Source organism: Plectropomus leopardus, chromosome 8 (assembly GCF_026936395.1).
Source record: "Plectropomus leopardus strain MGB_pleo_1.0 chromosome 8, ASM2693639v1, whole genome shotgun sequence".
Classification (NCBI taxonomy): domain Eukaryota; kingdom Metazoa; phylum Chordata; class Actinopteri; order Perciformes; family Serranidae; genus Plectropomus; species Plectropomus leopardus.
In genome coordinates, this window is record NC_142183.1 from 13,987,054 (window position 1) to 14,011,497 (window position 24,444).

Sequence of the window (24,444 nt, forward strand, 5' to 3'; positions counted from 1 at the left end):
GGCAGCAGGCGGCGGTATGAGCCTCATCCTTGTTAACCGCAGCTGGAAATCAGGATGATGAAGCCTCGAGGAGGGAGAGGGAGGAGGGAGTCCACCTCAAAAACTCTCACTGGAGCCTCCAAACTAGCTGTCTCAATTCAGACACTACCCACCAGTTATGTAGTCTGCCCAGCCTGTCCCGCAAACCGAAGAGAAGCCGGATATTTCACTGACTTACATCAGCTAACCAGGATACTTTGACTTCACGGCTCTGTTGAACATTTGCGCCCCGCAACAACAACAACAACCGCTGGCTAACAAGCTAACCGCGGTTAGCATTAGCTTCCAGCCGCCGCACAGCTGTCATCCCGGAAGGCCGCCGCCGCCGCCGCCTCGCCGGGTGGGGATTTAACTTTCTCTCTCCGTCTCTGGACAACACAAAGTCGCTAGCAAATGATAAATAGCCATTTATCATATATCGGTAAGAATGGAGTCCTCTTTGGGGATATGCGGCGAGGAGTGCTTGGCAATATCCTTTTTGAATTAAGTTACAACCTTTATTTGTGTTTTTTTTTTATCTCCTCCCAGTTTGTTTTAGCTCGGTGGCTAACGTTAGCTATAACGACAGATTAGCTATTCGGATAAGTTGACAATTATTAGATAAAATATACTTAACTGTGTTTTGGTTGCTAGCTGGTTACCTTGTGTGAGTTTATTCAGCTGGTTGTTTTCTAGCTACAGTTGAACTGTAGTTCAGTTCACTACTAACCACACAAATAAAACCAGTCTCATCTTACTAATTACCTTGTTTACGAGCAGAATAACGTTAGCCGTGATTTATTTTAACTTAAAATGCTGCTACTAACCAGCTTGACCACTCTCTTTGTTTTTTGTGCCTTATGACTTGACAAATTTGTCACATTAATTTGCCTCCTAATGCTCACCAAGCATGGCTGCTTCTAACAGATCACCACCACTGAGTACTTTGAATCTAGCCACACGCCTACTAAGGGACTGTTCATTATTTATGAGGGAGGAGGGGTGGTACTCTAAGGGGGAGGCATGCCAAATAATTTTTCACCTACTGGGGAGGAATTCGTGTTTTTTATTTTAGCTTAGAGGAGGGGCATGTGACTTAAATTGGCTTTATTTTATATTTATTTTTGCCAAAAACTGTTAAAACAGAAATTATTGGAGGATTTTTAAGAGATAAGGACATTAGGACTCATCCATGAAACACGAGCAGAACGACTTTGTGTGTACACTGTTGGCAGAAGGAAATTTACCTGTAGTTTGGCATTCAACGTATTTGTAGCTCTGATCCTAATTTAGGCACTAACAAAATCTACACAAGCTTCTGCCTTCTTGTAGTGTTTGTGTTTTAGAAGAATGCACATAAATATTGCTTGTCATCATTAGAAATTACAACTTTTAATCTTATTGTGCTCTGTTATGTTCACAATGTGCAGATACTGTTGAAACATGTACGTTTAACATGACAAAAGTTTAGAAATATAACACATTCAGAGTAATTAGTTGGCAATTAGCAAATTTAGTGAAGAATTAATCAGCGATTGCTGTCAGAATGTATAACGATTTAACACTTAATATAATGCATACGTCACCTTTAGTGTTCTATATTGGCTAAAAAAAATTAGCTACATCCCAAACCGAAATAAAACCTGTGTGAGATGAAGCCTAAACCCGGCAACGTCCGAGATCATCACACGACCTTTAACACTGAGCCTGCGTGCTACTATGTGAGATGAACAGAATGCTTCCATCCGAAAAAAAACATAACTAAATCTGATAATAAAATTATTATATCTCCTCAAAATCACTTTATTCTACAAATAAAATTTGTTTACAATGAACTACACTCGTTAACCAGCATTCACAACAAGAGTAAAAAAATAAGGTTTTTTTTTTCAACTTCAGGATTTCGTCTGCAACTCTTAAACATGAACGAATAAATTTTTAACATCTAAAAATTAATTTATGCAGAAAGGAGGGTCATGCATTTTCCTCAAGTCACTCAGGGAGGCTCAAGATAAAATAGTTGTAGCTTCGGGGAGGGTGAAAAATGAGAAACTAAACTGAACTCACACCCCAGCCACCCCCCTCCTCTGATAAATAAAGAACAGTCTCTAACTATCAATCATAAAATGACAGTCCCTTTTTGCCTGATTAATCAAAATAACAACTCAGTGCTTTTGATGTCCAAGCACATTTCTCATCCTCAGTCAAAATAATTCCTTGATTGTGATGCTCACACTGTGAGAGGTCAGGAGCTGAGGGCTGGCCAGAAGGAGCCCAGACTACTGTCACTAATTGAGCGCAGTGGAGAGTTTATGTAAGTATCAGATAACCTGATGGCTGAAAATCCTTGCATTTTTACTGATGGTGAGATGTCAGAGGCTTTAAAGCGGCTCTGAACACCTCGAGATATTAGATGTTAATCTGCGGCATTTGCTTCCTTAAGCTTTTGCTTTATTCTGATGAAAGCCCAGTTTTTGGCAGCTTTTTCTGTGTTTGAAGGTAGATACTTGCAGTTTGTTTTATGGGCAGGATTTGTAATCTGGGAGCTGTTATAAATTTAATGCTTTCTGCAGTAGGCGTGCATTGAATAGGTGTGTTGCTTTTCAGGCCAAACATGGCTTTTAATGTGAAAATTAATTAAAATCAAGGTGGTAAAAATTAAAAATTTGTTGTATCAAAAAGGTTTGCACCATGATATTGGCAATATTATTTAGATTGTACAGTTTGATTATTGTGTTTGACGGTTGGTTGTCCTATTTTATCAAATGAGTTGATTTTAGACGTTGGAGGCAGTTTGTGCAGCTAACTCAAACGTGTCAGGTGTACTTCTAGTAAAAACAAACAAATATTTTGCATTTGCATGAGGTTTTTCTGTTGCTAGACAGAAGACCTGAGGGATCAAATAAACAAATAATCCTGGTCAAACACAGAAGCTGAGGTCCTGCAACAAATGTTGCATGTCATAGTCACAAACTGGTCTGGGTAATATATCAGTATTATATCTATCATGAGACCGCATATCATCTCAAATTTTGGATATCGTATTATCATATTTTCTGCCTTTAAAGGCTGCATTACAGTTTAGTGATATAATTTTCTAAACTTACCAGACTTTGTCAATTACCCACTCAGTCATTATAACTACATTACTTGTGACTATTTATCAAAAATCTTATCGTGTTAATAATTTCTGAAAGCACTCATAGTCAACCCTAAAAAAGTCTCACAATATAAAATATAAAAAATACACTGATTTTTAATTTTCTCCATATTGCTCAACCCTAGAATTGCTGTATTTCCAGCTGAAATAATTTTGTTGCTTCATGGATCAATAAGTCTTCTCTGACCTCTTCAGAGGTCAAAAAGTCATCTACAGGGCATCTTTCAGTGTTACATTAACAGGATTTTCACTGGTGTCTTGGTAGCTTCAGTATTTATTTTGTGAAAGGGAATGTTATGGGTGACAGCAGTGGGTGTGTCTAACCATCAGTGTTGTTTGTGATTGTAGCAGGTTGTGACGTTTGGCGTTCGCTTGAGAGAGAAAGCATTTACCAAGCAGCAGTCAGCTCACTAAGCATTATCCAGTATTCCTCCACTTAGTCCTGGAGTGTAATGAGACTCACATGGGCACCCGAGCTCCGTCCTCAGCTAACTGTGTTAAAACCGCAGACACTTAACTCCACTCCAGACAAGGAAACATGGTGGATACTAGTCATAGAAACCAGATGCTGTCAGTGTTTTAGATGCTGTCAGTGTTTTAGATGCTGTCAGTGTTTTAGATGCTGTCAGTGTTTTAGATGCTGTCAGTGTTTTAGTTGGTGCTGCACAGATATTTCAACACCTCAGTGTAAACCTATGAAGGTGATATCTGTTGACAGTTTTGTCATTATGGTATGTGCTCTTGTTATCGCAGTGTGAACAAAATGACAGAACAAGCAGCAATGCAAATTGTTTTTCAGTGTTCAGATCCAGTTGAAACTGTCTAAAGTGTTTATGGTCATCTTTGAAGCTTTCTTTTAGTGTTTTAATTAGATATCTTGTTATGGTTTTGCTTTTTTTGTTATTATTTTAGTGTGTTTGTCACAGGTCACACTTTGGCAGACTTTATGGCTGATGCATTAATGCCAATTTGCAGTTATATTACAGGTGTAAAAACAAATATTTTAAAGTTATTTTAAGGTGAAATGAGGCATCTTACAGATGTGGAAAGAGTGCAGATAAAATAAACTTTAAACTAAAGTCTCTCAAGAATAAACATTGAGTTGAAGCAACATGTCTGACAGTCTGCAACATGTATATTAAATTCAGAGCTCCTGTTTTGTAAGTTGTTTCTGTTATTTCGTCCACGCCCGTAAGAAGGTCCCTTGTTGATTTTAATGTAGGTTACGACATCAGAGGGGCCCTTGCTGACTCTTAAGAACTGCGTGTCTTTCAGTTGAGCGAGGCTGAATCATTTTCCTCTCTTCAACAGTAATCAGACTTATTGTGAAGTGGACAGGAAATGTGGGCTGTGCCCAGCGTGCTGCTTTGACCCTCACTGTTAGTCATCCATTGTTAGAGAGTGAAATATGACCTTGCCCACATTAACCCTCATCAGATTTGAAGCCGCTTCTGCTGCTCAAAGCTTTAGCTCTGTTGAACGTATGCCAGGCTGCTACACTGGCCTTTTGTCAACAAAGCTTGACTAAAGCAGAACACTTGTTACTTTATTGTTTGCTTATTCAACTAAAGCAACTGGACTGTGCATTAAACCAAAAGAGACTTTTTGCATGTGTGCATGTGCATTTCAGATTTTTTTTTAAATCTTAAATTCACATTTAATTACTTGATTATTTCAATCTAATCCTAATACATTTACCCATGATGCATCACAAATGTTGCGTGCATGCAACACAATTTTAATTGCAAGAAAATGGCTTTAATGAGAAACTGCTGCAGCCCATCTGTATATGCTTTGTGTTTGAGATGATTTTATTGATAATCTTAAATGATTTTAACACATTACAGAGCTGATGTTAAGTGTGCTGTTTTCATCCAGATTGGGTGTTTTGGCCACCCCTGACGCTGTTGTGTCTCGTCCAGTGGCTCAGCTGAATATACCCATCAATGGTAAATTTGAAATTGTGCGAGGTATGTGCCTTTTGTTTTCAATATTAATTTGACAGTATTAACTGTTTTGGGTATGAAAGAGTAATCACATATTTTGGATGTTTTAAAGGTCCAGTTTATAGGATTTGGGGGATAAAAAGGCAGAAATGGAATATAATAAGTGTTTTCTTTAGTGTCTTAATTACCTGAAAATAAGAATTGTTGTGTTTTTGTTACCTTAGAATGAGCTGTGTAGATCGACACCTGAGCGGGTCCTCGTTTATGGAGATCGCCATGTTGTACCGCCATGTTTCAACAGTAGCACAGAACAGACAAACACTGGCTCTGTATAGGACCATTCATGTTTTCACGCATTGGCCACCGTAGTTTGCAGCCTCTCTGCGACAAGAGTGTCGGGAATATACACAGATTTTTTAAAATGTTAAATTGCCTTTTCAGTGTTTTTGCCAGTTTTAATCACCTGGCCCGTTTGTTTTTTGCAAAGACATCCTTGTGGATAATTAATATTAATTAATTAATTAAAATCCTCTTGAGTGATGAACAATTAGGAGACGTTTCAGCTGGTTACAACCTACAATCCTCACTGCTAGACAGATACAACTAAATACCCCAAAATCCTACATACTGGACCTTAAGTTGCCAGCTGCTACAGACTATTCTTCATTTATATGACTTCTTCACATTCTTTAACCATGGTTGTGCATACTAGTGTTACTGTTTACTCAAGGTCATGTCACAGTGGTGTAGAAGCGAAAGTCCAGGGAGCATTTCCTTTGCACATGGGAAACAATATTTAAAAATCAACAGACCTGAGCCTGTTGAAATAATTTATAACACCTCAGGTTTACTCCCACAACAGACCTTTGGACTGCACTTTTTAAGCTGTCTGTCCTCTTTCGTTACAGAGGCCGAAGAGGCTCTTCTTATTAACTTCTCAGTCAATTGTAAGTATTTTTTTTTTCTTCTTCATGTGAAACTAATTCCTCTTTCTGCAGAAAATGTTGTTTTGGTGCTTCAAGCAAGTCGGCATAAGTAAAATAGGCATGTATTGTGGAAAAAAAAACTAAAGCATGGCATTCATTGCAACACAGCCCCATTTTTAGAGCATGCCTTCAGCTGAATGTCTACATCCTTTATTTAGTAGCAGACACTGGTCATGAGTTGCCAGAGCTCTCTGAAAGAATGCTGAATTAGTTCACTGTTAAATCACTTTTCTTTGTTTCCTAGACAGTCTGCATTTCTAATGCATTTGCAAAGTCTTAAGGTGTCCAACATGTGTGTAAGTGTGTGTGTTTTCCCTCTCAAGCCTGCGTTAGGATACGAATCAAAGGGGAAAAAGCCCCAGAGCTGCTGTTAGAACTCCAGGATGATGATCGGACGCAGACTTTCTTAGCGCAGGTGAAGAGCGCTCAGCAACAAGGTAAGACGTCACTCTGTCGGTAGTCTAAGCAGTTGGATGATTAAATATTTAATTACTCATCCAACATTTATTCACTGAGGTTGGATTACACCACTCACTGATTTCCAGTGTATTCTTGCCACCCACTCAGCGGCACAGAGTCCCTTGGCTGCAGTGTTTGAAATCAGATCCACCTTTTATTGGTGCCTAAAGCCAACGTCATGCCTTCATTCTTACTGTTTCGCTTTAGCCTAGTCATACTCTTCAACTCAACGAGCACATTTTTGTAACTTTTTTAGAGATTGTTGAAGGCGATATGTTATGCATTTCTGTATTTTGTCTCACTAAGAGTGTTACAGCGAAGGGTGTTCATATTAAACATGGCCAAATAATGAGGTTAATCTATGTAGAAGTAATAGCTATGAGACAAAACCTCAGGTTTCTTACCATTTTGTACTCTCCTTTTCCAACATTTTTTTTCTTCTCTGGTCATAATATGTTGTCATAGGCTGAAAGATTTCTTTTATATGGTCATCTACTCCAGGCACACAAATGCAAGTGTGCTACATTAAGCTGCATGCAAACTTCAGGGAAACATATAAACTTGGTTGCTGATTTTGGATCATATTACCGATGTCTGGTTGTGTCTAGAACAGTGGTTACCAACTGGTCCCACCAATGGGTTCAGGTTTTGTCCTCAGTCATAAATTCAAGGTCCAACAATAAGATAAATCACCAAATGTACAATTTTATTGCACAAAATGGAAACAGCATATAGGCTTAGAACATAGTGACGTAAAAGATATTGCAAGAATAAAGTGAAATTACCTAAAACTTCTTAAATAAATAGAACTGCAACCAAAAAAATGCACATTATGCTTCAAGATCAGTGACATAAAAAAGCTGCAAATTCACAGCATGTTAATAGGCCAAATAATAACAAGTATGGGGAAACGAAATAGTTGCTCAACCATAGGAAATGGCACTTCAAAATAAAAGCTCTGTGCTAGAAATTCACTGTGCTTCAAAATAAAGTGTGCTTTTTACAGACTTAACATGTTTGCAAGTCACTTGCGACCCATCCAGATTGGACCCACCAGTTGCGGACCACTGGTCTAGAAGCTTTTGATGGTGATTTTTCACAGTAAAAACAGTTGGTAGAGCAGGCATGTACAGAGGCTATGTCCTCGCCGCAGCGGTCGTGGGTTTGATTCAGCCCTTTGCTGCATGACTTCCCACCTCTCTCCCCCTTTCACACCTAAGCTGCCCTGTCCCAATAAAAGGCAAAAGCCCAAAAAAACTGCCACTATTCTCTGTCGCAGTCATTCCCCAGCTACAAGTAAACTGTTAACATGCATATAGCTACATGCTAACACCAGGGAAACATTCCCCATTTTCAGCTCATATTCATGCTGGAACATGTCTGGTTGTATTAAGAAGCTTTTATTTTTGTGAAAATACAACTATGAACCTGAAAATGGGCATAATGGGTCTTAAAGGTTTACACATATTCTGACTGGTGTGTATGACATTTCACTTTAAAAAGGTTCCTGTAAATGTCTCTATTCATACAGCAAGTGAGAGGTTTTTTTTTTGCAGTTTCACTTTTCAGTGTAAACTGTGGCTATTAAATCCATGTTTTGGTTGCCACCTCACTGACCAACACCTTTGAGAAATAATAGATTTTTATGTAGGATCATAATCATGCAGTGAGCTATAATTACTAATTACTTCTATATTTAGATCCTGTTTGTCCAGTTTCACTGTGAACCACTCACATTTACTTTTATTCACGAGTTGATAATTGTATCATGCTGTCGTAATTAGGAGTACTCCTGCTGAACTGCCCTCTTCAGTGTTATTAGCAACCAGCCGCCTGTCAGCTGGTGTACTCTACCAGGGCTCCTGTGAACCCAAAAAAAGTCTTACAAGGCACTGAATTTATTAATGTAATAACAAGGCCTTCATTGGTTGTAGATTTCAAAAGTCTTTGTTAAATAATTTAATCACTTCCTTTTCTTGAACTCTTCATTATAGGAATCCATCCAGAAATACCAGATATTTCCTCCTCTAAACTAAAAAAAACAAAAGAAACCCAAACTTTTATGACTATATAATATGTTCAGTGTCTTCCATGTGTTCCCCTATAAAAGGTAAAAAGGCCATGTTTTATGTTACAATATTTGGCCAGAATAAAATTGTCCCTCTTCAATTTTAGTTATTAAAAAAATGGTCTTAAAGTGAAATCTGAGTGGCATTAAAAAGTCTTAGCTCTGTCATACCTTAAGCTGCAGGAACCCAGTCTACTTCCTGTAATGACAACATTGCTCGTCTGGGTGTTGGCTTATTTTTTTTATCTGTGTTCATATTGACATTCAGTGCGGCCAGTTGAAACAGGATGTGAACTTACTTATGTAAAGTTTAATAAGACACAGTAACATCTTTGTTGAGGAAGCTGTAGCACATTTTATTCTTCACACATCATAAAATATTTACCAGAAAGATGCTTGAGTAGGTTTGTGTTGGATCATTTTGTGCTGCCTTCTGATGGTGCTGTTTAATTTTCTTAGTTGAATCCAAACTCACCAAAGCGATGGAGCCGCTTGCACCAACAGCCGTGAGAGGTCCCGTCCCCATCCCTCCGCAAAGAGCAAACAAGACGGCTAACTCTGTGAGCTCTGGAGTCAACCCACCCAAATCTACCACAGCACTGCCTCCCAATCTCAACAACAGCAGGTCAACAAATCAGACAAACACAGGTAATATGCACATACGCTGTGTTTACATTTAGGTGAATCCAGCAGTTCAGAAAATAACATGCACAAGTGGTATCTACTTTGAATATAAAGCCAAAAGTTCTTTGTTTTTATTGCTGTTAGATTAAATCCTCTGTTTTTTTTAAACTGTTTCTGAAGATCCAGTTCAATCACTTGCCTCAGACTTCGGATTCGAGGACAACTTCAACCACACTCTCAAAGTGGAGGAAAAGAAGAACCACCAGAATCGCATAGTTGCTGCGAGAGAGCCTCCTCCTCCTCCTCAGCCCCCGCTACCTCCTCGCAAAGCCTCCTACACTCCATCCAATCCTCTGCCTCCTCCACCGGTCCCTAAAGACAGAGCTGTCTCCCTTCAGACCAAAGACAACTCCAGACCAGAGTAAGTTGACCTCTCATGACATCATGTCAGGTTTACTGGAAACACTGGAAACTGGCTGAATATCATGAAGCCAAATAGGCTCAGTGAGGGGAATCCATCCAAAATGCTGCTGGTGCTAAATGATGTTTACTTTTCCCACTCCAGTAGTTTTAGGTCTGGGTTTGACCGAGTGGACAGGCCGACGTCTTGGTGCGAAAGCCCCACCACCAACACCATGAGACAGGCCATGTTCTCCAGTCAGGCAGGACAAAGAGAATACCTCATCAAACACCGCCTGGGTAAGAAGGAGAACGAGTACGTGGACATCCAAAACTTCAAGTAAGAGGAGCTTCTTTTTTCTCTATATTATTAGTTTTGATATATAACAGCGATGCTGCGGCACACATTAACTCTACAATGTCTGCATAAACACCGCTCTTTGTTTTTGCTCTTTTAGGTTTTTCACGGGTACGTGGAACGTGAACGGCCAGTCTCCAGACAGCAGCCTCGAGCCGTGGCTCTGCTGTGACACAGAACCTCCTGATCTTTATGCTCTGGGGTCAGTGACGATTTATCTCACAGCACGTTTACTGACCATGAAATTGGACAAATTGTCTTCTGGTCTTGCTTCACTAACATTCAATACGATAACTTGGTTTGTGACTCTAGTTTTCAAGAACTGGACCTGAGCACTGAAGCTTTCTTCTACATGGACTCGTCCAAGGAGCAGCTGTGGGTGGAAGCTGTGGAGAGGAGCTTACACCCGAAAGCCAAGTACAAGAGGGTGAGTAAAAAAAAAAAGATTACTTTATCCCCAGCTCCTCCTGTCCAGATTTATAAGTGTCTTTGGTCGGGTTGTTAATGATTATCTGTTTAACAGTTAACCATAATAACAATAGTGAAAACAACCTCTTTATACTGTCAGTTTAACAGCCAAAATATACAGTAAATATAATATACTGGGGCTACGGAGGGAGATGATGAGACATTGAAGTCTGCTGCTGTCCAGATTGGAAACATGTAACTTACGCTGACACTGAAACGGTTTGACTGTCATTAAACCTGCAAGGTAAAGTTAGACATGTGATGCTAATAGTTAGCTTTGTCGCTGTGTGTGGGAGGCAGACACACTCTCCACATCCCAGTGTGGAGGTCACACTCCCACAGCAGAGAGAGAGAGAGAGAGAAGGGCAGGGGATGCAGTACGCTACGTGCAGGTCATATGAAATAAGATTTGATTTGCCGGTTAATGGTCTGTTAACGAGGGACGGCTAACAGTCACAAAAATCATTCTAAATTAGCATCCCTAGTCCCTGGCCAAGACACTGAATGAATAAATGAATGAATGACTTTATTTCGACCCAAAAATTAAAACTTATTATAAACAAAACATCAAAACAAAAGTACAGTGTCCAAAAAGGGGCAAGTAGAAGTAAAACTTCTATATCCCTGCCCCTTTCTCACTTTCTTTTCTTTTAACACATAAATTACGTCAAAAAATTCCCAATTTTATTTACAACTAGTGCACAAACAACCATCCCTGGTTACTACTTCCCTACCTACTACCTCATTAAAGAAATAAATAACTCTCTCAATTTTATTTACAATCTAAATATCCACCAGTGTTAGAAAATTTATACAAACACCCAAATAACAACCTTTTCCTCATCCAAATACCTGCCAAAAATCTTTTTGTATAGTTTTTAAAATTGATTTATATCTGTGCTTTGTTTCAACCCATCACCTAACCCATTGCAATGATATAGAAATAAATAATAATACATTTTTCCCTGTGTGTGTGTGTGTGTGTGTGTGTGTGTGTGTGTGAATGAATGGTTGACTGTAATGCAAATTGAATAAAAAAGCGCCATTCAAATACAGCCATTTACCATGAATTAATGCTGTGTAGAACAGTTCTTTTCTCTCTGCCATGTTGATAAATACATTGGTAAATGTGCTAACTTGTTTTATTTTTCTTTACGTCGACAGGTTCGCATCATCCGTCTGGTTGGGATGATGCTTGTGGTGTATGTCAAAAAGACTCACAAGAATCACATAAAAGAAATAGCAGCAGAGCATGTGGGGACGGGAATCATGGGAAAAATGGTACGTTCACATTTCTTGGGGGGGGGGATCGCTCTGCGTTAAGAAATATTTATTTTCTAGAGCTGCTACTAGATCTAGATCACCACGAAACATCACTTGTTCCTTGCCCATAGTCTAAATTTTTGCCAAATATTATCAAAAGCTGTTTGGTTTTTGAAAGATTATACTAACTACACAGTATAACGAAGCTAATATGATTCTGATCACAGTTTTTACAGGATGTCGCACTTGGCTTCTCTTTGATTTAGTCAATATTTGTTACAAAGACCTTTCTGCCTATATTTCCCTAAATTAAAATAAGGGACTAAATGAATGTCTGATCTTTATTTTATTTATTTTTTGCAGGGAAACAAAGGAGGCGTGGCAGTGAGGTTTGTTTTCCACAACACTAGTTTCTGTATTGTCAACTCCCATCTAGCAGCACATGTGGAAGACTTTGAGCGCCGCAACCAGGACTACAAAGATATCTGCGCCCGCATGACCTTCCACTTACTGGACTACCCCCCTCTCACTATTGTCAAGCATGAGTGAGTTCCTCAGTCATTATGTCCAGAGTGAGAACATTGAATTAATGTGCAAAGTCTGATTTCACACTCATTGGTTGTGCTTGTATCACCAGATTGAGGTTTGTTCACCATAGCTGTAAAGGATTTCTTTCTTTTTTCACATTAGGGATAGGGATAACCATATTCAGAACAGAGTTGTTGCTGTGAATCTGTTGTTTTAAGTATCTCTGTATCTGTTTGCGTTTCAGTGTGGTCATCTGGCTCGGGGATTTAAACTATCGTCTGTTCCTTTACGATGCTGCTGAGGTCAAACAGCACATTTCTCAGAATGAGCTGAAAAAGCTTCAGGAGGTTGATCAGGTAAGAGACTGTTTAAAGAAAACTTAGCACGGATTCTGTTTTTATAATCAATTACAGTTTCCTTCTTTGGCAGTTTTAAAAGTATTACCAAATTAATCAATCTTGTATGCAGTCATGTTGACACTAAATAAGAGAATTTGAGCCGTTACTTTTCTTCAGTAGCCATCAGTAAAATAAAAATTTTTGCAGCTCTTTTTACCAACTTTGTTTTTCAGTTTACACATTTAAGAAAACAACATGCATAAAGTGAAGAGGAAAACATCACCCCATGGGATATAAACAGACAAATAACCCCCAATATGAGATAATAATGTGCAATGTGCCCCCATAAAAATATAAAAAGAAAAAAACATATAGGAAAAGTAAAACAAAAAAAAGAAGTTATTAAAAAAGTGTGTGTGTGTGTGTGTGTGTGAAAATGTGCACCTGCAGTTTAAAGTAAAAATCTATAGCAAATATTTGAAAACAAGCCCCACCACAACCTCATAGCAGATATGTAATCAAAAAATGCCAAATTTGTCCCTGTGTCCTCAAAGGGTAAACCTTGTTTTGCAACTCTTTGGTGTGTAAATGTATGACAGTAAATATGATGGTAAATAAATACACTGGTGGTGGCGGTAGCTCAGTTTGTGGGGACTTGGCTTGGGAACTGGAGGGTTGCTGGTTCAAGTCCCCCTGTATGAACTGTAGACGGGCAGCTGAGATGCCCTTCAGTAAGGCACTGAATCCATAAACTGCTTCAGGGGTGTCGTACTATGACAGTGTCGTGTTTAAAAGGGAGATATGGAAAAAGGTGCAAATCAACTATCAGTTTGGATTGTGTGAATTGCAAAATTAAACCAAAAGTTAAAAAAAATGAGTAATTTAATGATAAGCAGAATTTGGCAAATGTATAATGGAAGCTGTTTTGCAAATAGCATTATTACACAGGTTGCTAAAGATTGCCACGCTTGCTGTGTTTTTAATCTGCCGTGATTTCCTCCTCAATCTGTGTGGTAATGATCGAGGATTACTCTTTCACTGAATAATACTGTTGCTACTTGTCATCATGTAGCTGAACATTCAGCGGCAGACGAAGAGAGCGTTCACAGACTTCATGGAGGGAGACATCAACTTCATTCCCACCTACAAGTACGACCCTAAAACCGACCGATGGGACTCAAGGTAAAAACATATTTGTATGCCTTTGTGCCAGTGACTGCTACAGTCTAAGGCAGTATGTTTTCGAATTGTCCGAATGTCTGTGTGTATATATGCACGTATGCATGTCCCATTCTTGTGGGACAGTTTCTTCAAATTTGGCACAAACATCTACTTGGACTCAGGAATGAACTGATTAGAGTTTGTTGGTCAAAGGTGCCTCTGAGACTTCACGAAACGTGTTTTTGGCCATAACTCAAGAATTCTAGTTTTCAGTTATTTAACACACAGACTCACTTCAGGACTTTGTATTGCTGTTGCCAAGTTGTCCTCAGTTTTAGTTTTTCTATTCTGGAATCCTGATTAAATTTTGCTAATAGGGCTGGAAAAAAGCTCCCCTATCATTAAACTAACACAGAATCAGCAAAACCGAATGTCTGTCTGACATCTGACCTTCAACGATTTCTCAGAAACTGTGACTTTTTCCTGCAGCGGGAAGTGCCGTGTCCCGGCTTGGTGTGACAGGATCCTGTGGAGGGGCAACAATGTCAAGCAGCACAAATACCGGAGTCACATGGAGCTGCAAACGAGTGACCATAAGCCGGTCAGCGCTCTCTTCAGTGTCGGGGTAAGATGCTATATTGTCAAGTAAAGTAAGAAGAATAAACTAACTGATTTTGGTTCAAACACACCGTTATGTTATTAATTTTAATGTAAGGGACCTTTGTGTTTTGTAACAGGTTAAAGTGGTAAATGAGCAGCGCCACAAAAAGGTGTTTGAGGAGATTGTTCGGGCGATGGACAGAATGGAGAACGATTTCCTCCCGTCTGTAACTCTGAGCAGGAGAGAGGTACGAAATAAAGTCACATGCACTCATCATACTGACAGTCTGTCTTATAGTCCTTACTCAGTGATATCATCTGAAGCACTAATCACTGATACCCTCTGAAACAGAACAGAGTAGCTTGTTAGAATGGCTCCTAAACTTTATAGATATAGTTACTGAAAATGTGTTTATGTTATTTCTCTCTCTGTCCTGCAGTTTACATTTGAGAATGTGAAATTCCGGCAGCTTCAGAAGGAGCGTTTCCTAATAACAAACGACGGGCAGGTCCCCTGTCACTTTGCCTTCATCCCCAAACTCAATGACTCGCAGTATTGTAAGCCTTGGCTTCGTGCCGAGCCAAGCGATGGATTCTTAGAACCAAGTAAGTCTGATTAACAGCCTTTTCTTTTTTCATTGTCCATAGGCTTGTCAGCTCGAATTTTACATCTCTGACCATGTAATATTTTAATTATTGGTAATGAAATGTAAAAGGGAAGATTATACATTTTGTTGTATCTGGGGCTGTGTTAATAACCGCGTGACCTTAATACTCCGCTCATGTGATATCTAACGTAGGGTTGAGCTCTTTACACTTGGGTCACACTTCCTGTGTGAGGGCTACATCGCTGAACTGCTGCGGTGTTCACACAGACAGGAGCAGCCTACTGCTCAGTACTCAGTCATTGCAATTTAAAGCTGTGCAAGATGTGCAAGTATTTCACAATAAAAAGCCGTGGGTCAACAATTAGAGATTCTGTCCATAGAAACATCAGAAGACTATTATTTTGAAAGGAAAGCCATAAGTGTTATAAATAAATATTTATATATTTTTTATGTCTGTGACAGATAAAGAGATTTAAACTGTAGTGAAGGGTGGTATGGTGTCTATAAATTTTCAGAGGATCATTTTCACTGTCAATTTTTGCTAAAAACTGCATGCGTTTTGTGAAAAAAAATAGGCTACACTGAATCTCTACATGTTCTGCAGCAGATCAGCAGCCAAGCTACACCAGAGCAGCGTCACACCTGCGGGCAGTGTGGCTGCTCTAACCTGTTAAAACGGGCGCCACAGAAGGCAGGCAGGCAGTGTTGCTCTCGTTTAATTTTGTTTTCATTTTTTTAAGATGAGGTGTGCATATGGCGTGTGATATGAAATATAATAAACACAGTAATTAATGTTAAATTATCACCATGGACAGCCTGTGTTCAAGGGCATCTGGGGGAAAAAAAAATTGCCCATGTCAAGACCACAGGCGTATCAGATGTGTTTTTCACTTCACACATCACACGCTATAGATGTGTTCTCCTTTTAATCTATGCATCTTTCTGCTCTGTGCAGGATGTGTTTTGGCTGTGTCTGACCTGAAGCGTTTATCTGGGCTTTAAGTTTCTGTTCTTCTATTATTTCTCACAGTGCACAGAGTGAGGTGGATGCCCAATAAAAAAGGGCAGTGAATCAATATCTATTTGTCTAAATTTTGCAACACAGGCAGAGCTGAGTGTGCTGCTCTCTGAACAGAGCCAGAGAGCAGCACACTCTGCTCCCGTTTGTAGCCCCGGACTCTCACATCACTTTTGCCGAGCAGCTGGTAAGCAAGACACAGGAACTTCTTTATATTTAGGAGCTGCAGTGTTAATTCAAAACGGTAACCTACACTGTGCACTTACTGCAACCAGACAACTTCACTGCTGCTCGCCTTTTTCTCTGCTCCAACTGCCAAAAGCTGTCTGCCCCGAGTGTAGTCACCGTCACTTTCTCACTATTGCTTCACAATATACACACACACTACACGCTGCCCTATTGAGCCATGCTACTCTTGCAATCATGTGCATCAGTGTTGATTGAAAAATGCACTGTAAATACTCACACATATCAAGAAAAAAACATGATATAGGAGGCAAACTGGAGGATACTTTGCTTTTTCACCGCAGTAACAAAAAATCCATCCTGTCAAAGCCTTAGCTGTACCCCTTAGAGGCAACTTGGTACAATTACATGTTCGAAATTTTGCCACTGTAATACTGTCATTTGACTTTAATGGAGTACCATGTCATTCACCCTTTTGTAATTTTTTTACAATATTTTCTACTGGGGTTTTTCAATTATAACAGATATTACATTTAAATAAAACAGTCTTGGCAGTAAATGAAAAAGAAGGTCAAAAAAAAAAAAAACAGTTATAAAAACAACAAAAAATAAAACAGAAGTGAAAAACAGATGTTACAGTAAATACAACTTACAGAAATCTCTCTCCCTTTTTTGGTTTTATTGGTCTATTAACATTTTGTTTCAAAAAATCCATGAATCTCCCTGAGATATTTTAAAAAACTGCCACCTTTCCTTCTGCAGTATTTGACAGTTTTTCCATAGCAACACATTTTGATAAATCCTTAATGTATTACTTTATACTTGATATGTTTACATCTTTCCATCCTATCCTTTTGTAATTGTTGCATTAAAGCTCTTTGTTATCTTCCTGCACAGATGAGACCCTGGAAATCTATCTGGAGGTCTACGTCAGTAAAGACTCTGTTACGCTACTGAACTCCGGAGAAGACGCCATAGAGGATATTCTGGTGCTCCATCTGGACCGCGGCAAGGACTACTTCATCACCATCTCTGGCAACTACCTGCCCAGCTGCTTCGGCACCTCTCTGGAGACCCTGTGCCGCATGAAGAAGCCCATCAGAGAGATCCCAATCACCAAACTGATTGACCTGGTGAGGGAAAAGGAAATCCAGTTAGATCAGTTTAAAGTGACAGGATTAGTGAACACACAGACATGTTTTCCTCAGATTAGTTCTGATTGTGAAACACTGACCGTCCTTTACACAGAGCAGTCCAGCTCAGATTGTAATCGCTTGCTGCTCTTCACTCTGTAGCTTTTCAACACCTGAATCCTTAGCGAGGACGCGTGAGAGCTTGTTCACCCCATCAGGGTAAACTCAGTCACACAGAACTATATTTGGAGTGCAAAAAATGTCTCAACCTGTATATTTCTGGCCAAAAGGGGCCAAGGGAACGAGGAAGTGGCAGAAACATAGGAAGGGAGCTCCTAAAGAACAGGGAAAACTGACTCAGGTTAGATCCATATTAGTGCGTTATATAAATAGACTCCTCTGTTCTTCTCACGCTCAACTCTCTGTTTCCATAATGCTATTTTGACATAATTAGATTTTCTTTGAAATATAGTATTAGTATCAGTCGGTACTCTTTTTATTTTCTCTCTAAACCATTTCACTTTCCTCCTGGCCTGGTGTATTTGATCAATGATTTGTGCAAGAACAATCAATAATCTATCTGCTTTTCTGATTCAGTGTTGATGCGTACCTCTTCTATCTACTTTGTTCTTTCTCCTTTTGTTTCCCTTCATCGCCTCTAACTGCCTTGATCATTCCTTTCCAACTCTTCACTGTGGTTGTGGGCTGACTTCTTGCTCAGGGAGAGGACAGCTTCATGGAAAAGGTAAAATATTAACACTCATACTGATCAGCTATCAGGCAAATCAGGGTCAATAACACCTCAGTTACATGACCAGCTTTATTACACTTTATTGACCTTCTTCAATGGCTCCTGTTGTAAAGAGAAACTAGAACAAGTGTAATTAAAATTAGTCGTGAGGACTTCATGTCAACAAATACCTGAAAGTGGACTGCATACTGTTAATGTTTAACTTAAACCTTAAAGATTCACATACTTTAGTAGAAATAGATTTCACATTCTTCTCATGCATAAAATCATTCGACCAATTACTCGTTCAACCATTAACTGTTATTAAGTAAAGGAATAGTTTCACATTTTGGAAAATATTCTTACTCGTTATATTTCTGAGAATTGGATGAGTAGTTTGATACCAATCTGAGGTCTGTACGTTATGTATCAAGCTAGAGCTGGGAGGCAATTAGCTGAGCTTAGCATAAAGGCTGCAAGCAGAGGGAAACTGCTGGCCTACAATACCTCTAAATCCCTTTTCACACGGCACTTAGCCCCAGGCTTATGTAGCAGTTTGCCCGGGGCTAATAAAGCTTTCACACTGTCACTTTCAAAGTGGGCAAACCCCAACTTTAGTCTTGTGCTTGTTGACCTGCTACAGAGCAAAGTTAGCCACAGTTTGCAATATTATCCCCTAAAAATCGACTAAACACGGCTTAAAGTTGAGTATGAAATACAGCTAATGGCAGCTGATGGCATCGCATTTTTGTTTTCCAATCACACAACTTCTTTATCACATCATCAGTACGCACATGCTCTCTGTTTGCCATAGTAACAATGGTAACCTCTACCAACCGAAACCGGAGCTACCAAGCAAGCTAGCTAACTTTAAACACAATATGCCTGGAAAAGACTTAAAAGTAAAATGATTGATGCCTTTTTTGCAGTCTTTTCTTTCTCCGCTCTTATCTCTCTTTTTGATGTTTCAGCACTGCTTTCACATAAAGCCTTAATGGTGACATTTTAACTTTGCAGCATGCTTTTGAAGGGTAGTCACATGTCATTCAAGAACAGCAGTGCAGTGTGAATCGTGTAGCCACGGGCTAAAGTTAACCTTTGGTTAATGATGTGTGTGCCAAAAGGCGCTAAGTCAGCATAGTGATAATCTTAGCCCTGGGCTAAGAAATACAGTGCAAAAAGCCGCTGAGTGAGTGTTAAAACAACACAGTGTCTGTGGGGGCCTGTTGCTCCCGGTGCTTGTTCAGGGAGTCCTGTTTAAGTAACAGATCCAAGAAAATGCTCTAAACAATAAATATGCAGTTTTGTAAGTGTTGTTAGGTATGTTTGATGTTTGGGGAGAGCCCGGCTAGCTGTTCCCACATGCTTCCAAGCTCTATCCTAAACTAAGCTGATCTTCTCCTAGCTCTAGTTTCATACTAGGAGTTTCCACGTGGTGTCATTGATGGTGCCGCTGTCGCAAAGACAACCAGATCAATCTCTGTTTTTCTCTTTTTCTACAGTTACTTTGGCAGTTCCACCGTCTGCCATTTCCGCCACTGCAGATAGTAACGGCAAAGAACGTGGATAGATACTGCTTGTTAACTGGGGATAGCTACTGACAGCTATGGGGGGTGGGAAAGCACCATCCTCTTCCTGTTGTAGTTGTGCAATAGTTGTCGCACTTCCTTTGTGTAAATCGGGGCTTCATTTTCCCGGGAGATCAAACTTGGAGGCAGACAGAATTGGACAGTGAAATCTAAAAACTGATGGTGTCATTATTCTGTAGCCATTAACATTCATTTCAGAATGACAAATTAAGGCAAAAACCGTCAGACACGAGGCGTATCAAACCTTTCATCTAACTCTCGTGAAGTAACAAAGCATACTTCCTAAAATGTTGGACTTTTCCTTTAACTTGCATTTTCATTTTCAGCAACAATTTTGTGCACATTGGTTGATTAGAAAGTGGCTTCACTTGCTAATCAGAAAATTGAATCAGTTTATACTCTCTCTGCATTTCAGAAAGCTGACAAGGGCAACAATTGTTAACCCACAGGCAATCACAGACCAGCTTAGTGATAATCTGTGTGTGGATCAGTCACCCATTAAATCTCCCCTGGCCCATTGAGGACAGGGTACACCAGTCCGATGAAACTTAAACACACGCAAACACACTAAATCCCATTTCACAGCAGGTCAACCCCGACTGCACAGCTCCTTCATTCACATGATTAAAGCTAATGAGAAGAAGTATTAGCGTCTGTTCAGCTCTGCTATGAAGCCAAACGACAAGTCTCCTCTTCCATTTAATAACTTGTTACTGATCAGTGAAACTGAGTAGCTCCACATGTAAACGGATATCCACTTAGAATATGAATTAGGCTCTATTTTTTTAAAAAATGTAGCTGTTCATACAGTTAATATTAAAGCTGTCTTGATCTTGAATCCCCTCTGGAAGATTCAGCACACTGTAAATACCCTGAAGAATCACAGTCGAAGCTTTTGGTGTTAAAACATTTTACAGACTATCCCATTAGTGCTGCTTGTGAGCACCGTGCCCCATTAAAGGCCCACTCCAGTTTCCTCTGTGCAGCCTCACTAGCTGTGGTTATTTTTGGATTTCTCTCTTGAGTCTTGGGAATCCATTTGCAGAGACAGAAAGGATGTGATATTCAGCCCCTTTTTAAAATGGCTCTCCTTCATTCAAGTATACAAAACCCCTGAGATAATCCTAACCCAACGCTGCTGCCCCGACTCCAGCACCGATTGATCAGATGTCTCGTGCAGTCACTCTACAAGTCTATAAGAGACACAGTGTTGTGTTAATGTCATTAATTATGATAATTGTATTTTTATTGAACAAATGGGAGCATTTTCAGGTTTCCTGCTGATCCTTAAAATGTCTTGAAAGGAATTGAATTAATTTATCTATAAATAAGGCCTAAATCGGTATTAAAATGTCTTAAACCAATCTTTTAAAAGTCTTGAACTCGAACATTGGAAGTAGGATATTAAGAACCATTTTTCCAATGTTGTGTCATAAAATCTTAAAAAAGGTGATATATTTTCCTTTTTTAGAAATAATTTACGGAATTTAACATTATGCATCTAGATAGAGAAACCAACAACATTCATATACAGTTACAGCATCCAAACAAAAGGAAATGAACAAGTTTATCCAAGGGATGGATACTAATATGATAACATATGTTCATTGTTTTTCACATGTTCCACTCTAAAAAAAAGTTTTAAATATTTTCAGCATTTATAGTGGATTGTCAAACTTTTTAACTTGACCCAAAAAAGTTATTAATTATGTTGAAGTAAACATTTGTGCAAAATTGTCCATAACCCAAGTAGTTTATGTCAGTTCATGTCTTATTTTTCGTCAGTTTGGGGTATTGTAAAATTGGTCTTAAATTGCATTTTTGGAGGTCATCAAAAAGTCTCACATCTAACTTTCCTAAAGCTGTAGAAACCCCGATTTTGTTATTTTATTCCAGGAAACAGGAAATAGTGTAGTGACTCAGCTAAAATTTGTCACACGTGTAAAACATGGTGACTGACTGTTATCTCTCCTCAGGAAAAGTCAAAGGTGAGCTTCCTGATGGTGGATGGTGCGAGTACCGAGGACAAACCTCTGAAGATCCCCAAAGAAGTTTGGATTCTTGTCAACCATCTCTTCACCAAGTCCTGTGATCAGGTGAGAACGCTGCAACTGATAAAATACTGGCTACAACAAACAATATTTATCTTTGAGAAGTGATAGTGATACTGCTGAAGAAAGTAGTTCCTTGTGTCAGCATCTGTAACTTTCAAGGCAGAGTTACATTAGTTACTGGAGAGTTCGAAGGAGTAATACACACAAATGCTTGGAAAAAACAGTGTTGTGTATCAGGTGGTGAGAAACACTGACAAATTAGTAAAGCTGGACCCAAATATTCGGCTTTTCGTTGATTGGGTAGGTATTCGGTTTTCAGTTTAGGCATTCGGATATTCTTTCTTTTTTTTGAGAGGGTGAATGCCATTTCAGTGTTTGTGATCCTGCGGTTGTGCCTTTCACACACAGTGACAGTAATGATCATTGAACGGATATTAATGGGTTTATTGACTGAGAGTGGAGCTCTGTCCTGCAGCACAGAGCAGACAGATTTCAATATTATCCATGACAACACTAACCATTTTAGACGCACAATGATACAACAGACTAATTTCGAACACTGGACACAGATTGTTTTACTGAAAACTGAGGTTTTTTTTAACTTAACAAACCATAAAGTGTCACAATTGCTTTCCCACCTGAAATGCTGAAACTGTTGGGCGTCAGCATCCCGTCTCTCCCTCACCACCCCGCTCCCACTGACCGAAGCTCTGATTATTCGCTGTTGATAAATGGCGAAGCTCCGGAGCCCAGAAAATCATGCTCAGGACAGCCCTGCAAAATAGTACTTAAAAGAAGAAAAAAAAACCTGAATGAGCAGACTTTAATGGATGGATCGACATCATCAATGTTCACTGTCTGTGAATGGCCTAATCACAGTCTCACTTAATTGTAAGTAAACAAACACATTTAGACTATAACATGATAGACAAAGACAAAATATCAGCACATTTTTCTTCAAAACCTCAACTTTTTGGGCGACCTCTGGCTCACCTTTTAGTGTGTGCACCCCTGAGGCATCTGTGTTCTATTTCGAGTTGCTGGGAAAAATATAATAGTTATGCTGAAGTATGACAAATATATCAGCTCTGTAACAATATCTTTTTGTGTCTTATAATTGAAAGTCCTTGTTGGCTGGGTGCGTGTATGTGCATAACACCATAAATAACTATAGTGATAGTAACTGGGCGCTGAGGTTCTTATGGGAACATTTTTTAAATGTTCAGTATTTGTCTTTTTGTGTCTCCCAGGAGGACTTGTTCCAGACACCAGGCCTGCAAGAGGAGCTGCAGAGCATCATCGACTGTCTGGACACGAGCATCCCAGACTCCATCTGTATCCTTGTTTATGAAGCCGGTCCCATAAGACCAGATTTCATTAAGACCCAGTCCTGCAATCACTGAAATACCAAACAGCATATTAAATAGAAGACACACAGAGCAGCAGGGACACATACCTGCACGCTGACTAACTCAGTTATCTCATGGTCCCTGTTGTGTGTTGGTCACAAGGATGTATTGGCATTATTATCATGGTAATGAAAGCATATATAACAGTAATCTGAAAATAAGACCTTAATTTAAATATTAAAATTAGATAGTATTGAAATGTCTTAAATCAATCTTTTAAAAGTCTTGAAAATGCTTAGAATCAAAATCACTTTAGTCGCTAAATGTACAGAGTACACAAAGTTAAGTTTAAAAGTGAATGAAAAAAACAAACAAAAAAAAGGGAAGTAGGATTTTTGTGAATCATTTTTTGACGTTGCGTTGTAAAATCTCAACTAAATGTGTTACCAAATGCCTCTTGCATTATTGCACCAAAAATAACGTTTAATGTTAAAATAATATGTTAACGTGTTTTCCTTTTCAGTTTTGGCTTTTGTAAAATTGGTCTTAAATTTCATTTGGAGTGGCATTAAGAAAGTGTTAAACCCTCTTTTTCCTCTCAGTGTGTCTGTCACTGACACAACAGTTGCTTGTTGTTCCCTGACTGTTCACGTAGCTGGTTGTAATCACTCTGTAGCCGAGGCTCTGCTGATCTTCCTGGAGGCCTTACCGGAGCCCGTGGTCTGTTATGAACTCTACCAACGGTGCCTCGACTGCGCTCATGACAGCCGCCTCTGCAAACAGGTGCAGTGACTACACCTTTGCTGCGTTCCATTCAAAGACGGAGGTCGAAATTTCCGACTTCCAAGCGTTCCAGGTGCACAACACCAAACGTAACGGAAAAACACGACAGACAGTAACGAACTGGTGTTTCTGTGGCTTTTCCATGGACTATTGCACCATCAGCGGGGCCGCCTCCTTATACTTTAATAATACATTCATATTTAATATTAATATTATAAATACATACTAAAATTATAATACTAAATACTGATATATTGACATAAATTTACATGCAGAGCGGGTTTTACTATTTGATAAAAGTGTTATTTTGATGAAGCACATGCAAATATACTTTATGCTGCCTTTTAGTTTATTTCTTATCATTTACAGTATGCGCCTTGTGTGCCTCAATGGCCTCCAGGGATGCTGCCATTTTTGAGGTCGGGGTGCATGGATTTACCCCAACTTCACAAGTAGCAGCTTTGAGTGGCGTTCCACTGTCGGACTATCTCGACCTCCGACTTTGTACAGAAGGCAGCATTAGCCTATCATGTGATGTGTGTCTGTATGATGTACACTTGTTAGATATTTTCTCTTTTCTTAGAGGATGTTTGAAGCTTTTTTTCATGCATCTGTATA

The 24,444-nt window shown here is 39.3% G+C and overlaps 1 protein-coding gene across 2 annotated transcripts in view; it reads left to right on the forward strand.

Annotated features, from left to right (window-relative positions):
* The first annotated feature begins 56 nt into the window (after positions 1–56).
* ocrl (OCRL inositol polyphosphate-5-phosphatase) overlaps positions 57–24,444 on the forward strand; it is a 28,692-nt gene continuing 4,304 nt past the window's right edge. The window contains exons 1-22 of one of the 2 annotated variants that reach the window (XM_088080919.1): positions 57–508; positions 2,253–2,332; positions 5,057–5,148; positions 6,033–6,071; positions 6,434–6,547; positions 9,097–9,285; positions 9,442–9,682; positions 9,827–10,000; positions 10,119–10,220; positions 10,331–10,445; positions 11,651–11,767; positions 12,113–12,294; positions 12,522–12,633; positions 13,688–13,797; positions 14,266–14,401; positions 14,514–14,624; positions 14,817–14,982; positions 17,086–17,321; positions 18,043–18,066; positions 21,617–21,736; positions 22,945–23,029; positions 23,699–23,826. In XM_088080919.1, the coding sequence (XP_087937045.1) occupies positions 467–508; positions 2,253–2,332; positions 5,057–5,148; positions 6,033–6,071; positions 6,434–6,547; positions 9,097–9,285; positions 9,442–9,682; positions 9,827–10,000; positions 10,119–10,220; positions 10,331–10,445; positions 11,651–11,767; positions 12,113–12,294; positions 12,522–12,633; positions 13,688–13,797; positions 14,266–14,401; positions 14,514–14,624; positions 14,817–14,982; positions 17,086–17,321; positions 18,043–18,066; positions 21,617–21,736; positions 22,945–23,029; positions 23,699–23,826 (2,715 nt within the window). In that variant the 5' untranslated portion in view covers positions 57–466. The remainder of the gene's footprint in view (positions 509–2,252; positions 2,333–5,056; positions 5,149–6,032; positions 6,072–6,433; positions 6,548–9,096; positions 9,286–9,441; positions 9,683–9,826; positions 10,001–10,118; positions 10,221–10,330; positions 10,446–11,650; positions 11,768–12,112; positions 12,295–12,521; positions 12,634–13,687; positions 13,798–14,265; positions 14,402–14,513; positions 14,625–14,816; positions 14,983–17,085; positions 17,322–18,042; positions 18,067–21,616; positions 21,737–22,944; positions 23,030–23,698; positions 23,827–24,444) is intronic. The other variant, XM_042492798.2, reaches the window with a different exon arrangement.